Source organism: Rhagoletis pomonella, unplaced genomic scaffold (assembly GCF_013731165.1).
Source record: "Rhagoletis pomonella isolate Grant_MI unplaced genomic scaffold, Rhpom_1.0 Rhpom_scaffold_00004, whole genome shotgun sequence".
Lineage (NCBI taxonomy): Eukaryota > Metazoa > Arthropoda > Insecta > Diptera > Tephritidae > Rhagoletis > Rhagoletis pomonella.
Window position 1 is genome coordinate 9,087,462 of NW_023458558.1, and position 17,649 is coordinate 9,105,110.

Sequence of the window (17,649 nt, forward strand, 5' to 3'; positions counted from 1 at the left end):
ATAGCATGTATTTAGGCGCCTGGTGTTAGCAGACGCGCCTAAACAGTGACAAAATCAGCAAATTGGTTATAGTTAAGATAGTTGACAAGTTGAGTATTGACATTTTAAAACCACAACTCGTAATTTGATCTAATAAAAAAGTGAGGAAACAAAAAGGAGAGAAATTATGGAGCTCGTATTTTGTCAGATCAAGGAAGTGCATTTAAGGAACTGTAGAACGTCTCACAATTCTATTAACCCTGCAAAGGATCCAAAATAAATCTTCTTTCTACCCTGTCAGAAAAATCAATCAACAACAAATGAAGATAATTCTGTTTCGCAATTTTAAGCTGCCTTGTTATTCATTTAAAGATTTAAAGTATTTGAACTTTAACGAAGCGGATTCCTAAAACAGAAGTGTAAAATTTAAGACTCGCTAAACGACTACTTTCGGGAGACTTTAGCAACACTGCATTGCCCTTTCGTCCTTTACATTCGCTATTGGCAGCAGCCAGAGAACTCTTCTGTGTTCTGCAATTTTTGTGCGCATCAGTAAAACTAATCAAGGCCATAATTGACACATCGAAATTGCAACTGTTATTCTTGCCACCAATGCCTGTACATATATTACACTTCTACATACATACATACATACATACATACATACATGTATGCTCGTGCACGATTCGCATCACGCGCACTAGCAGGTGGAAGTAGTTTGGAAATTTTATTGTTGGATTTTCACCATAAATATTGTTTCCGTTGCGTTTTTTTTTTATTGTAAGAGTTGCAATGCGCGTTTTTTTTTGCTTGTAAGAGTTGCAATGCGCGTTTTTTTTTTGCTTGTAAGAGATATCAAGAAAAAAACTAGCAATACCTGACCAAAGCGCGGAAAACCAGCAAACAAATATATACATATGAATTCATACACATGCGCATACGGTCATAAAAATATAGACAAGTCTAGCAACAACAACCACACCAACAACAAATCAACAAGATGCTGCAAGATTTCATTGTTGATTGCTGCTTTCGTGCTTTGATGATTTAATCAGTGCACAATTGACGAGTAGAAAATGAAATTGAAAGATTGTATCGGTAGCTATTACAAATGATCCATTTTACAACACTTAAGTATGAATATATGAATGTATGTGCATTAGGGTTGTCCTTAAAAAATAAAAATATCCACCACAATTTTAAACAGATCTTTAGGGTTCCGCTCCCAGGGTTTAAAAAAATTAAATTCGACAAAGTTTTGACTTTGACTAGCTGTAACTCAGTGAGTTTATGAATTTATATGAATAAGCTTCAATAATGCATCTGTCAAATTTATCAGATTTCAAGTAAAATTTTGTAAATTTTCGCGATGAAAAAAATTCAAACCCTGCTAGAGACCTTTATTTTTTTTTTTGTTTTAATTTTGAAATTTTCTTTTGTACGAAAAGAAAATAACGGAGTGGCCCATAGCTAATTTAGATGTTAATATTTTAAGAACCACACCAATGCGCATGCTGTACATATTTATTCACCTGCTAGCAAATCAATTTATCAGTCATTGGAGCTACAATCATAGGTATATGCGCCAAAGTGCTGCGCAAGTGTACTTAAAGCTGTTTTCAATTGATTTGCTCATTTACCAAACACTGCTGTATTGTGATCTGAACAATTTAATTTAGAATTTCTGAGACGGCAGTGAAAGCAATGGGCAGTAAGAGGAACGAAATCTAGTCATGAACAATCTATGCAATAGGTCATATGGATGGGAAGTCTTATGCTAAATTTCCACTAGGCATAAAAGTGATAAAAAAACGTATGCCATTTAAACAATACCCATTGTTCTTAATGTGACAATTTTTTTTTTAATGCCCAAATTTATTAATAAAAATGCCCATATTTATTAAAAAAATTGTGTGTAGTCTCGAAACCAAAACAACAACAAAACCCACAGAGTCTTCAAAAAGTTTCATCTTGTTTAATCAGATTTGACTACATAACTATATTGCTTCCAATACATTCCCTGTTAAGTGAATTTAGCATTCTGCACAAACCAATTTTGCCAATGTTTCGCATGTGTTGTCCCACCACTGACTGTTAATGTAAATTCTGCTCCGTGTTTAAGCTCTGCAACAGGTCGTTTCTTGCTGAGGGGAAACCAAATCCATTTGCGCAGCTGTTTAGTATGCATACTTATAAACAATCACTATATAAAAGAAGCAGAACATATGTAGAAAAACATCAAACCAATAATACATTAGGGGTATTCACGATACGATTTTTTTTTAACAGCGGTCGTCCCTCGGCAGGCTATGGCAAACCTCCGAGTTTGTGTGACAACATCAAGGCGCACGCCACAAATCGGAGGAGAGTCTCGGTCAAACACTAACGTATGTGTAAGCGCCAATCTATTATTATTATTATTATTCACGATCCGATGCATACTGTCTAGAATGGTGCATAGATAGCACAAACAACATGATTGGCTAATTTTGCTGTTGCTTGAACACATGAAATAACAACTATCATGCTATTTGTGCTATGTATGCACCATGCTAGCCAGTATGCACCGGATCGTGAATACCCCTGTTGAAAAAGTTCGCGTGCAAAGTGATAGCGCTTACATATATTGCAAATTTATCATTCCCCTCCCTCATCCACTTGTTTGCCGTATTTTACCACCTAAGCATTTATATGTAGTTAAACATTTTTTTGTTATTGTATTTAGAAAATCTTACCGCACTCGAAAGTAGCGACTATAAATAAATGAAGGAATTAAAGTAAAAAATTGTATTACAGCCATTGAGTCCAAGCAGCCAATTAAATTTAGCTCCGCTTTTTTTGCGCTTCTCTGCTCGCCTTATACTATGTGCGCCTGCCTCTAACTTTTAGTTACATACTTACTTGATTTAAGCCAACTCGCCGTTGCTTTTCCGATTGCGCAAGTGGGTCGTTTGTGCCCAACGTTAATGCATTCAATTATGCAATAATAGCGGCAAGTCGTTTTAATTGTCGGTGAAAATATTTATTTGCATAATTAAATACCTTCATTAGTAGCCGACTTTCTTTATTTTACTAGATATATTTGCTTTAATTGAATTAATGCTGCATGCCAATCAACCTGTATTTATTATCTACTTTGAAATTATTTACCACTTACCCACTAAACATCCGTGTTTCTTTTCCTTTGTTTTTTTTTCGTTTTTTACAGTGTAACTGATCGATCGCTGTTTTCTCTCGAAGATGTCTAATTATAAATTATGGCTAGCGCTTGTCATAGCGCTGGTCACAATTGTGGGCAATATTGCTGCAGCGCCGGAAATTGCCTCAGCTGATTTACCTATGGAAGCGCGAAATGGCGGCGGTGACTCAGCTGAAGATGACGCTCTCATTGCTACCAGCTACGTATTACCCAATCAGATCTTCAACGATGGCAAGCCATATTATGCCAGCAAAGATCCTATTTCGGGTCAGTTGGACTTTAGCGCAAAGAAGCCGGCAGGCATTGAAACCGCTGTGAATGAGGTGATTGACCCCAAGGAGAAGATTGTGCTTAGCAGCAATGCGCCGAACATACATGATTACCTTAATTTACCGGTGAAGTATTCATCCTCAAAATTCGTGTATCCACTGGTTTCGAGCTCCTACGCAAATCTAAAGTATCAGGGTAGCAATAAGAATTATATAACAAACAAGAAACCGACATCAGTGTTGGCCACACCAGTGACACCAGCACCAAGCCAAAATTATTACACAATACCGACGACCAAGCTGATGGCGGTGCCACCTACTGCACCAGGTTTGCATAGCAGCAGTGCTTCCACTTCAACCGCCACCACCACCACTACAACTACTACAACCACTACGACCACTACTTCAAAGAAGCCCACCACCAGCGCTACGACTTCGACCAAGCCGGGCACCACTTCCTCATTACCCCCAGCTCCAACCACGACCACTACAACCACAACTACTTTTGCACCTAGTTCGCCCAAGTATACCACCTCTACGCGCAAGCCTTTACCCACACTGCCTTCGACTAGCATTCCGCTAGTGACTGACAGCAGCACACGTAAGAAATTCATACCAACCAAGAAATATACCACTTCAACCTCGACGACCAGCGCCACGACAGCTACGCATATGCGATTCCCTGATCAGCCAGCTGTAAACACTACCACGCCACCAAAGCCAGTGAGCGCCAGCACTACCGGGTACACTACGCGTCCACCCTTGGGCGCTGGGAGCACAATTGCTTCTCCGCCTAACACTAACTTTGTACCGAGCACAAAACAACCCATACTCTTTACCGAGAATCCCAACGGACAATTAACTTCGGCATTGCCAGCACCAGTAAACACTCGCGTACCTGAGCTGAACATCGCCGATGTCTATCAGACACTTGGCCAAAAGAATACCGACCAGAAAGTTGAGCAGAAACCATCAATGTCGCTCGCTGATATATTTAATAGCCTCGCTGAGGAGGAATCTGCAGTGGCTTCACAGAATCAACCTGGTCAGGGCTTCGATGCACAAGGCAACTATCAGCAACCGATTTCGCTCTCAAAGCCAGCACCATTCGCAATGCAACAACAGCGTCCGCCACAACAGTCCACACATCCAACGTATCCTACATACGGCACCACACCGCTTCCAGGCGGCAACACTGATCAGAAGGTAATATCTGGTAGTCAGGAGAACTACAGCGGCGAGTACGTATCATATCAAGTGCAACAACCAAATGTTATGCAATATCGTCCAATACTCGGTGCTATCAACAATGTCGTTATATCACCCGGCCAGCATTCCGCTTCGTTTGTGCTAGGTAGTCAGCAACAAGTAGGCACAGCTGCCTTTGGTTCGGTAGAGAAGGAACCGTTGTTCTCAAAGGAACCACCAGTGCAATACGGCACGGTAATCAACGAGGACATAAGCGCACTAAAACGACCTGGACAGGTGTCTCCCCAACAGAGCGGCACGTTCCCTCCAGCCCAGGGTGCCTCGAATTTCCATCAAAATGGAAACTTTGGCGGAAGTGCTGCCGGTCCTACACCACCCTATGTACAACGTCCACTTGGCACAAATTCACCAATCGCTGCCAATTACCCTGAGGAACCGCCAGCAGCACCATCCCCATACCAACAATTGCCGCTGCTTGGCTCAAATATGCGTCAACGTAAACCAACTAAGCCACTCGCTTTACCACAGATAGCTCCTAGCAGCTACCAGCCAGCCGGGCCGACACATGCACCTGTTGGTCAACCGCCAGTATCGACCGAAAATAGCAAGGCACAAGACACCAAAGAATTGCTCGTTTCCACAAACATTCGCTTCCCATCGAATGAAGAGCAGTCCGCTGAAGAAAACTCTATACCCGTAGTTGCTGTTCCACCTGCTGGGCCACAAGTCAATGGTCATGCACAGCCGCTGAGTCTTCAACAACTTCAAAACACTAATAATGTTGTATTTCCCAAGGGTGGCGAAGAGGGTGTTGGTAATGCGGCCATAAATGCTGGAAGCAACGACATTCAGATCCAAAAACATGAGGTGCTTACTATGAACCAACACAAGCAGAAATTGGTTCGTCATACTTCTAGCGGTAGTCCACGTTATATCAAATAATAATCTGCTTTTCTTTTCAGAGCTTTCCAGCATCTCAGCCGGAGCAGAATACGCCGTCACAACATATGGAGCCGCCACCACGCTTTCCTCCCACACTTTCCAACGCCATTCCCGAAAACAGCGAAATCCACAAACGTCCTCAGCCCCCAAATCGGCCTTTCGGTCCTTCTTCCTCATACGCTCACAACGAGTACACACGGAAGCCAATACCCGGTATATCACGCCCGAACCTAGAGCGACATCTACCCAACATATTGCCACAGTTCCGTCCCAATGCTAAGATTTCATCTGGTCATCCGCACGCACAGAACTTCAACCAAGAACCTGGAAATATTCGCATTTCGGGACAACCTCTGAAACGTCCAAACAACTCGCCGCAGTTCGCTCACCGCCGTCAACCACTGCTGCAGCAACAACAACATCGTTACCCGCTCAATCGTGCCGCTGATTTCGGTGCAGGTGCGCCACTGCCCACCGATGCCAATCGTCGCGTTTATCGTTTACCACCTTATGGCGGGCAGGGCGTGCAATACTTAGACCGCATGTATCCAAGACGTCCACTACCTTCGTCCCAACGTGTTGTCGATAACTATGAAAGACATGCGGCTGCATCCAACTCTGAAGTTTATAAAACGATTATGGCGCCCGAACGTTTGGCCGCTTTTGAAGAAGAAGATTTGGTGATCAACGATCCGCCACAACCCGTTTCGCCTGGCCAAGAAGATAAAATAGTTGACAAAACAAAACTTGAGCCAGTCGTTACACTACAAATGCTGCAATCACAAAAGAAACCTCTATCCCTGCCCAGCGATGATACCGGTTCTGGTGAAATTCAAGTAACCGCTGCTTCAGAACAAACTGAGCCACAGATCGAGAGCGCTGCTGGTCAAAATGGACTCTACGTGGTATATCCGTCAAGGGGTGATAAATCGAGTCCTCAAGAGTTAGGCGACATCAAGGAGCAATTACCAGCCATTGCACATGTGGAACCACCTACGGGAAGTGATTATCAAAACACACCATTCTCGGTGGTGCGTGATCAGCCACAGGAGCCTATACTAAAGAACAAAAAGCCGCAATCGCTTCAACAACAAACAAAGGTGCAACAGACGAAAGATAAGTTCCCGTATCCCATTGAAAAGCCAGACTTATCCTATTCGGAGCTTAACACTGCCGCGCATGTCCCTGTGATCGCACCACGTATCATTAGTGGCACGTACGGTGTTGGCTCACCGGATACACCAATCGCGATAGCTTACAGTCCAACAGAGCCTAGTCCATACCGACGTGTGGGCGTCAACAGTGCACAGCGCTTTTCGAATGTCAATCTCGCCTCATCCGTTATCAGCGAAATACGTACCGATACACAAACCGAGGAGGGACTCAGCAATGATTTTGATGTGCGCGGCCAGAATCTAGAAAAGAATTTCATGGCACCATTCTATCCGAGCGTAAGCCTCGGCACGGCTACCAATGCGCCATTGAACGGCTGGAATATATTGCCTTCGACCACAGAAAATTCCATCTATGAAAAACACAACATCAACCGCGCCGATGTTGGGGAGCCTGCGCCCGCCGACTCGACCGAAACGACAACAGCGAAAAATTTTGAAATTGATAGTTTCCAACCCGAACTGCAAGGTGGATTCAAACCCATCTACCCACCAGGTTATAAACTCGAAGAAGAAGTGCATGAGTCTAAAGAAATATTTGCCAATGAAAACGATAAACCATTAGCGCTAGCCAGCTACATGCGTCCGGAAAATAATCAAGAAGCAGCAATCAGCACGACTTCAACTAGTTCAACAACGACCAGTACTACAGCCAAACCCAAGGTAGACAGCACTGTTAGACCGAAGCAAACAATTGCGGCTAACGGTTCAACAAATAGCACCGATGCCAGTAGTGCGCCACACTCCAGTAACTCAGCAAGCACGAATGCTACCAAGGCGCCTGCTGCAGTCGCTACCACACCTGCGAAAAAGAAGACGACATTCGAGACTAGCCTGGCCGCTTTACTCTTCGGTGATGATGAGGAATTCGAGAATGGCAGCGAAGCAAGAAAGCAGCAACCGATACAAGCGACCGTCGAAACCAAAGCGATTAGTGCAGGGCCGCGTGCGAATGCGGGTGCGCCACGCATGGGTCCACGCAGCCTTAAGATCAGATAGATCAACTGGATAGGCAGGGCGGCATCAAAAGCTGAAGAAGTAACATCGAACAAAGGCACATACCCTTCGAATTATTATTTAAATTATTAGGCATTTAGTACATTTAAAATCCTTTTAGAAAGTGGAAATTGAGGAAGCAGGAAGTTACGAAGAGTTAGAGCTTAGTTTAGTGTTTTCATTATTTATGTACTCCAACTGGAGTAATGTGGAAATCTAGTTAGTTTAGTTTATTGCGTCCTATAATAATGGGATTGAGCAATTCCATTAAGAATTTCAAATCGCCTTAATAACAATTTCTGCACAAATACAACACTAACAAACATACGCACCACATCCTAGCAAGAAAAATAAGATTCGCTCAATTAGTGGGCCAGACAATAGCATTTATATCTAATGAATTTTGCGAGTCTAATTCGAAAAAAAAATATAGCGACAGGTAGGCGATATACCCAAAAAAAAAAAAACTATGCCTAACTGAGGTGGCATTCATGAATGGGTTGTTTTCTTATTAGACTCCCGAATCGTCGAGTTACAATTATATCATATTTAACAAACACAGAAAAAGTATATTAAAATTCAAAACTAGAAACTATAAATATCTTAAGCCTTGTTTTCACTGTGACATTGTTGACGGCATGATTCTCCGAAAAGTTTTGCCTTAACCCTATTCCCGTTATTTCATGCTGGAGCTGTTAATGCTGTGGTTTTTAAGCAGACAGTGCATATAACCGCGAGATAACGTAAGCGACATTTCTTTCAAAATTTACTTTTTAAGTATGTAGAAATCTTTCTGAGAACTCCTAAAGCATTGCTGCATTTATTCACTTAATTGTTGACTAAGGTCAACGAGTTTGTCGCAGTGAAAACAAATATTTAGATAAAAGTTGTCAATTAACAAAAGAAATAATGCTCAATGACATTTAATATAAATATTAAGTAATTTTAAACGAAGTAGTAAAATGAGATATGTATTTATATGTAAGCACAACTAAATATTATGTATTTGTATTTAATAGAAGTGTATGTATTTCATATGTAACGTATTGTATTTATTTTTACGAACAAATAAAAATTTTTTAAACAACTCTTAATTCAGCTTCATTTATATAAGACAAATCCATAACAAATCGCCGTAAACTTATGTAGTTAAATAACTTTTCACCGCGGCTCCACCCGCATGATATTCTGTTTGACATTATGAATTTAAAGGTAACAAAATTTATTGAACCGTGTAATTACATAAATAAATAATTTCACCGAAAATAATATTTCGCCTTGAATAAAATTGAGCGGTCACATGGAAAATTTAACTTGATCGAAAAAAGGATAGGGAACATTGTTTCCGCGGTCTAAGACCGTAAAGTATCGGCAATGGATTGAAATATGCATCCAAACGTATCCCCTCAAAACAACTATATAGAATAAAGGAACGGTTCTGTCGAGTCCAGTTCCAAGAGAACCGGGTATTTGGACTGGTTTCTGTTCTCAAAAAAGTAGTAATAGAAATAAGCCCTATCGAAATAGCTTAACAAAAGATTCTAAAAAGTTTATACAAAAATTAAATTTCTTTTTATATATTTGTTAATTTAAATTTAAATGAAATATTCAGACGAATTAATAACCTCCTCCTTTCTTTGTGTCGGTTAAAAATTTTTTAAAATAAAATACATGGGGCTGGTTCCTCCAACTCAACTTAACTTAGTTTAGCCAATTTTTTAGACTTAGTCAAAAATATGCTTTGTAAAAAGTAGGCTAACTTTTGACTTAAGTCCAAAAAATGGCTAAACTAAGTTAAGTTGAGTAGGGGAAACCAGTCCATAAAATTAAATTTAAGTTAGCGTTTTCCACGTTAAGGTTTCATTTGCAGATCTATTCTGCGCTGTTAATAAGAATTTCGTAACCGGTAACTAAAGTTCCTGTCAATTTTTAAACCCTTTTCGCATTCTGTGTACTCTTGTAACCGGTAAATTTTGTTTCCATCTCATAAGCTGGTAGCACAGTAATGCCCCATGAAATATGCAATGCCAGAATTTCCAGAATTATTCGTAGAATCGCGGTGCCAAGAAGGAATTTAATTTAATTTAAAAAAAATGTAAAAAAACCAAGTTTTACTTGTTGATTTTTTACTTAAATTTTTTTGCCTAAGAAGCCCCCTAGTAAAATTTTCTGATTTTAGAATTTTAGGTGCCCACAATTCTGATTTCTTTCTTCTAAATTTCTGGTAACTTTTGAAAAATGTGGAGCTGGTATCCAAAGACATATAAATTTATGAGTTATCAAAATTTACCGAGCCCTCGAATTTCACATTTGTCTAAATCAATCGAGTTATCGAATTTTGTTGAGTTAACTGATTTTAGTGTTTTTAAAATTCATCGTAATATCGATATGTACCGAATCATTGAAATTTATCGATAAACTGGAATGTATCGGGTAAATTCCAAGTCCTGCCGAAGTCCTACAAACCATCGAAGAAAAAAAAAATTGTAGTCACGTTTTAGCTTCAAAGCAGAAGATTTTCCGGTAAGTTACTTTGTACCTTATAAGTTTTGCTAGGTGTTAAGTTAGAAAACCTCTAAGAGGCTCTTAATAACTAGAAAAACTGTCGAATTTCGACAGTAACTGGCACTCTAGTATTTTAATATATCGTCACCTGAAAGGCGTAACAAACATCGTCGTGAAAATACAAAAAGCCATAACTAATAAAAAATTCAAAATTAACCTTTTTGATTTATATGAAGGATTTCATCGAATTTTAACTCCCCACATAATTTTTCTCTATTTCTTTTACGATGTTGTTACGTCTTTTTGCATTTCAGGTGACGATATACGCGTTAAATAATACAGTGAAGTATTTCAAAATTTCAATTTTGTGGAAAAACGCAATCAAAGTTTGATAAATTCTTACAGTTGGCATACAAAACGACAGAAGGAAAAACACATATCTTCGCCATTTTCTGAAGCTTAGTTATTTGTTTGACGGAACATATGTATTCTCCTAATTAAGATTATTAATTTTATGATGAAATCTCCAAAAGCGTAAATTTTGAATTACTTCTCTTACTTACTTCTATATTATTAAACGTTCGATATGTCCATAGTAAATACATATATGTATAGTATGTATGTAAGTGTATATGCGGTGGTGGTTTTGTCATTTGATTTTTTCGTTGCATTAACCTTATTAATCGATACCTTTTTATTCATCGATCGACAGCATGGTGAGTTACAATATACCATGCCAAGCGAAAATACGACTAGTGCGCCTAAAAACATGCAATGAAAAAAATACCCCCGTCACTTGCCACGAGCAAAATCCGCGATCGACAGAGAATTTTCCATATGCTTGCTTATAGCCGCCCCCCAATGCATTGCAGTCCCAAAGTTTAAATAAAAACTCAGTTAAATCAACATTGCACATTTTTTTATTACATTTTTTTTTAATACAAATTTTATTTTCGTATTTACCCTATCATACGATGTAATATACGTACATAAATTTAAAGTAAATAGATACCATTGCTTGCTTTTCATAAAACGTCTGCCTCATTTGTTTGGTCAATTTGAAAACAACTATGTATGTAACTAAATTGACACAGGAATTACATATGTATGTATTTTCTTTCTTCATACTATAGAAAGTATGTATTTTAGTAAACAATTTCATAAAATCGTGCATTTTATGTACAGATACATAACTCTATGATTTGTATGATAAGGTAAGCATTGTATTTATTTTCTTTATGAAGTGTCTCTGACTTGGCATCGATGAGATGAGGAGGATGTTGTTTCATGAGTGATTGGATGATTTGTTGACGATTGTATTTAAATAAATTCATTATAAGTGGAAGCATTCTAGTAACACTTCATTGTCATTTAAACAGTGTTTCTACTTTTAAATATGTATATATATACATATGTACATATGTTTGTATTTATGTAGTATATATGTACTTTTCATTCCTGATGATCAAAGTATTTTATTTACAAAGAAGCTGGAATACCAGGATGAAATTGTTTTTTTTTTTTTTTGCAAATTTAGTGATGTTTTAAAACAAATATACAAGATTCTGTATGTGTCTGCAAATACATTTGTATTTATATGTATGTATATATAGATTCAAGTGAAGTATTAGCTATTACTATACATACATAAATATTTGCCACTAAACCTAAAAATGTCCATGGGTGTATTCTATTTTATATGTTGCCCGGTTCCATGAAGTTTTAAGGTTTCTACCCCGTGCACCTGTACTACTCCATGTGGGCCTGTAGAAAACTTTATATCGATTCTGACTTCATAATGAAAGATATCGATATTGCGATTTGAAACTGAAGATCGCGAAGACTTCCTGGCAGCGTTCCCAGATATAAACATTGCTACACAGACGGTTCAAGGATGAAAGACAGAGCAGGCTCAGGTACCAAACTAGCAGTTCCCATGGGCAGATGCCCCACTATGTTCCAGGCTGATGTTTTAGTAATCATAACCTGCGCCAAATTTATGCGCCAATTGAACCCTGAAAAGGGTTTGAAGGGCACCTTTCTTGTTATATTTTCAGAAAGCCAATGAGCCTTTCGTATCCTCTCTAACGGGACTGCTATAACGCTCTTGAAATTCTGTCAGCAAAAAATAGAGTAACACTGTGTGATCGAACACATCGAGATCGAAGGTATGATCGAGATCGCTGTTGAGTTGTCGCGAGAAATTTCCTTAATTGCCTTGGAACACAAGCACTCTGTTATGTCAGCTGGTTCACTTCGAGAACCATAATTACCGAGTGGGTACACTCAGAACGCCGCAAATACTGGGAGACGGTGGTGGGCTACCCTTTTAATAGAACGGATATTGTTCAATTAAACAGAAATGGCATCAGGCTAATCTCTGGGTACCTAACGGGCCACAGCCAACTACGATTTCATATGCAACGAATATGTATTACCAGGTAATCAGAATGCCGAATAAGGAAATCCCGAACACACTATCGTGACTGTCCGGCCTTGGCTAGTTAAAGATTTATTATTTTAAACCACCAATGGTCAAACACTTACTAATAAGGAATTCGACTACACCGGTTCTGGGTTAGGGGCTGTCACTTTTCAGGTCGCACTGTCTTTTGTTCTGGCATAGCTATAAAAGCATAGCTCTATCTATACCGGCGTTGTTCGGTTTTCCAATACTCTGCCCGAGAGAGAGACAAAGAACAATTTTGATCTATCAGCAAAGTTTGATGATTTTTTCAGTCTTGGAGAGCTCCGCAAGACAAGAAGAAAAAACGCTATCCAAAGCGTCTAGACTATAGCCTCTTAAAAGCTGGACAGCTTAAGGGAAGGATGATTCCGTCTCATAATCTTCTAAGCAGCCACAACCGTGCGAGTCCGGTGTGTGTATAAACTCACCGCATGAATACCCATAGGATATGCCCTTTCAAGTGTCCCACAGAACTACCCAGTTATGGATTTGTTAGCCAAAGAAGATTCCTTGACTACCTGTGGCACTTTTCTGGCTAAAAAGGGCTATGGGTTATCGCCCAGTATTCTTTTGATTGTCGCGAGACCAATCTTTTCAAGAGTAGCTCACATGTAGCCTCACTTTTCTAAGCGACGACTCGATGGTGCCATTCCTGTCGCCTGGCCTGGTACTGATATGAGCCGCACTAGAAAATTATCAGATGCAGCTTAAAAAAAGGCCAGCCAGAACCTTAAGAGCTTTTAATGTGCGCCGTGATTGTCACTTGGCTATACGAGTGCTTGCTTTCTTAACGGCAGATACCGTCGCCTGGAAGACACTACGCTGATCTGGAAGTCTAACTTTAATGAAGACTGCAATGTAAAGGATTCCTTTTACGACCCTTCCGTCAAGCTTCGACGCACATGTGTAGCGGTTCACCGATACCTCGTTCTAACTGCTGTCCGCTAACCACAAATAGCTTGAGGGGATGCTACTGTCAAAAGAATATATTAAAGAGGTTAAAGAGATTTTTTCAATGCCCAATTTTTTTGCGGAGCCCTTCTCCAGAGTGGGGTTTTGAAAACTAGTAAGGGTATTGGTGCTGCCAAAGTAGTCGAACCACGGATTTCGTAGTAGTATCAGCCCAAGCTTCGCACTTTTTGGTCATTCCAGAGGGCAGAGATTAGTTAAAGTAACCAGAATATGTAGTTTTTGCAGTCAGGTATTCAATCAATGAATTTTTTAGTTTTTTGGTTTCAGTAAATTTTAGGTTTTTGTATTTTCTTTTTTTTTTGCACCTCTTGTAAAATAATGTGTAGTTATCTTTTGATTATACGTACTTCATCTATGTACTTAAAAAATTTAATAAAATTAAAATAATTAAAATGACACAGAAAACGCCAAGCCACGTAAACTTAATTTTGGGTCGAAGATTACAGATCTGTGTACCGTGTTCTAGATCAGGTAATTTTCCGAAAATATTTGGATTTCAAGTTTGCATTGCAAATAAAAAAAATTCAAACTTTATCATGGAAATAGTTACTCATACGCCCTGTATGAGTATGTATGAGTGACATTACCTTTTGCTCCTATTTCATAAAAATTCACTGCACATGTTCATTTGACCATTCAAAACTTGTTTATTTATCCATCGATTTTCATCGTTACTAGCTTGATTTGTTTGCAATACAACAGGCTTTAATACAAATTCAAAAAAATTACAAAAGATTTGTTATTTTCGACCAACTTCCAAAAAAGGCGGAGGTTATCAGTTCGTCGGAATATATATATATATATATATTTATGTATGTTACCCCATAACTTTGGACCACGGCAATAGATTTCGAAAAATTATTTTTGCATCGGAAAGGTAGCGTCTCAGAGGTGGTCCCATACTCATCTGGTTTAGATCCGATCATTGGATCTTGAAGTATATACTTATGTATATATATACATATATTTTTATAAGTCGGGTTTTTTTGCTAAAAATTACTTATTTTAATTCTTTCATTGTTGAAGATGAAAAATTTTTTTATAAAAAATTAAAATATCTTGCTAAAATTATTACCTGATATTGGAAAACAGAATAAAGCTTCGCTATCTACGATTTAAAGTTAATGTTACGTGTTTCGACGTTTTTTGTGGCATTTCAAAACTTGAGATTGTCGCTACAGTGTAATTATGCACTTTTTAGTGCAGTAGTGTTCCTAGATTTTCTTTATGACATGTTAAAGAAAAACAGGGCTCGAATCGTCGTAACATCCGTTCACGGATAGAAAGCGATACGAAAGAAAATTACGTGATACGTCAGGCAGTATGTATAAGGTGAATGGGGCAAAGAGTACGTTCACGTATGTCATAATCCGAAAAATGTGTTTTTACGTGACGACTGGTGGTACGCTATCGTATGTGACGATTCGAGCCCAGCAGATTTTTATAAGTTATCTACGTATGGATAATGTGATATGACTAATTCAATTTGGAATTTACTTTGCATTGATGGATTGAAATAAATGCTTAGAAACTATACTATGTAGAAATGCACGAAATGCAATAACAAATGCAAAACTTATGTAATTTTCTTACTAAAATATTCACTCACTCCTGCGCCCACTCTTATTTGGCAATGGATTTTAATATTTAATACGGGTATGTGCTTACATAAATACATATGTACTTAGGACTACAACGACGTTTTTCAAATACTGGAATACTACTACAATAATAAACTTTTGCGCTTAAGAGCGCCTTGAAAAAATGGACGACAATGGTTTATACTATTGTATGTATGTATGTATGTGTGTAAATACTACTTTATAATACTAAAGACGCATTCTAAACTGGACCTGCTCAATTCGACTATTTATGTGTAATATTTATACATACATACATTTGTATGTATGTAAATGGTTAAGTCTTACATATTGAATTTCATACATACTTAATTATATAATTGTTTTTTTTTATGTACAACGAGGCATTGCTATGTAACTTACCACTACATATATATATATATATATATGTATAAGTACTAATGTTCTTTACATATTTGCATGTGTGATTAAAACCGGTTGAATTCAACTTTTTATTGGATTTTTCTAAAACTAATTTCTTTTCATAAAGGACCTCACAAATAACTTAATTGGATTTCCAATTCGTTCTTCTCAAAAAGTTCCACTTAGGGAAATTTTTCAAAAGTCACTGCTGATTTCAATCGAAATGTTTCAAAATTCTCAGCGTATTATAATTAACTACAAATATGTATTTAAATTTGGTGGAATAAAATGCATTTTATAAGGCCTTTTCTGCTTCATAAATAATTGCAAATTGTTTCCATTACACAAACATGACCGATGATACTTTCTATTCGAACCAATTTTATTATATGTCAATGCAATAAAAGATTTACTTTATCTTCAGTCTTTACTCATTTCAATTAAATATTCTTTTGTCGTAACGTTTCGCAAGCTTTCAATACTTAAGATATGCACGTTTACTAAATATGTCAATATACATATCGAGCCCTAACCGCCAAAATAACGTTAGTGACATTTTTTTAAAAATTTTCTTTTTGATGCAGAAATATTCCTAGAGCATCTAGATGCATTTCTGCATCAAAAAGAAAATTTTGAAAAAATGTCGCTTACGTTATTTTGGCGGTTAGGGCTCGATATGTTTGTAGGTATTACCCACTAAGAAAAAATATACGCCAAGCTGAAAGCGCAAAGATCATTTTTCGAGTATTCACAAGAAAAAATAGTATTTAAATTTCGCAATTGGACTCACTCATTCTTCAATTCTCCCATACAAAAAAAAAAAAAATCAAACATACTTTGTATGGAAGAAAACGCTAAATCAAAACTAATAAATAAAAGTAAATATTCAAAACTTGTAAAAGAAAATCGTTTCTATATATTGTTCAACCATTGTATGTATGTATATATGTATATTACCATATCTGATTGCACTCCTTCGTAGATACCGTTCCACAACAAAAGTGATTAAATTTCCTAGCCGCAGGCACTAGGTGCCGTTAACCGGCAGACGGTTACATCACTGAAAGGATTTATAACAACAAATCCAGGCGGTGCGCGAATTTAATAATTCTCGATCTGGAATTTTCACAATCCGAGTAGGTATCTGATATTAAAATGAGTAACTTATGTAGGCCTTCTTGAGTGAAGCCATTCTAAAAGGCTTACCCAAGAAGGGCGAAAAAATGTGCTTCGCTGCATGCCTTCTAAAAGAGATTTTCCTATTGACAATTTACGCGAATATATCAGGCCGATTCTGTACAGAAACTCCCAGGGATTTTTGTTTTGTTTTTTTTTTTCCTTTCCTCCTATCATGAAAAAAAATCGCCTGAGGTTTTTTTTTTATATTAAATGGCGGAGTTGAGCTGTCAAAAAAGTGTCATTCAGCGCTTTCGAAGTTCGAATTTCCTCCTCCCAAATTTTCGGAGAAAATTCTACTCCCAGGGAGTTAATTATTGGAGGATTTATTTCTCGGGAGAAATAAATTCCCGGAGAACAAACTCCCGGGAGTATTTAGGATTGGGCTGTATAAGTTTATATCAGTACCTTGATTCATAGAGGCCCTAACCAACACTTTTTTCGAAACTGCGTTTTCACAGATTTCGGTAGGATATATTTAAATTCAATAAAATAAAAATTCTAGTCTTAGTACCAAAAACAACGTAGTTACATGCCACTTTTTAAAAACCCTACCTGTTTTTGTTATACTTTTTGTTTTTGCTTCTCCTGTAAAATTAAAAATTTGTTGGTTAGGGCCTTTGTGAATTAAGGTAACGATATGTATGTAAAAGCTTAAACAGACGGCAGTGTTGATCCGGATCAACTTGGGAATTAACTGCAGTTGATTCGGATTAAGTGCGAGTTAATCCGGATCAACGCTGCCGTCTGTTTAAGCTTT

At 38.0% G+C, this 17,649-nt stretch overlaps 1 protein-coding gene across 1 annotated transcript; it reads left to right on the forward strand.

The window, feature by feature from the left end:
- The first annotated feature begins 2,640 nt into the window (after window positions 1-2,640).
- LOC118736954 (mucin-17) lies at window positions 2,641-8,681 on the forward strand. The gene is made up of 2 exons (XM_036467128.1): window positions 2,641-5,556; window positions 5,619-8,681. Exons 1-2 carry the CDS (start codon window positions 3,220-3,222, stop codon window positions 7,767-7,769), a joined length of 4,488 nt encoding a protein of 1,495 aa, XP_036323021.1. The 5' UTR covers window positions 2,641-3,219; the 3' UTR covers window positions 7,770-8,681.
- The last annotated feature ends 8,968 nt before the right edge of the window (window positions 8,682-17,649 follow it).

What these genes read in the sequence shown, in the direction of transcription:
- LOC118736954 (XM_036467128.1), top strand. Translation starts at nt 3,220, where the DNA reads ATGTCTAATTATAAATTATGGCTAGCGCTTGTCATAGCGCTGGTCACA. An exon ending in ACCAACACAAGCAGAAATTG is followed by an intron (nt 5,557 to 5,618) that starts GTTCGTCATACT and finishes TTTTCTTTTCAG; the next exon opens with AGCTTTCCAGCATCTCAGCC.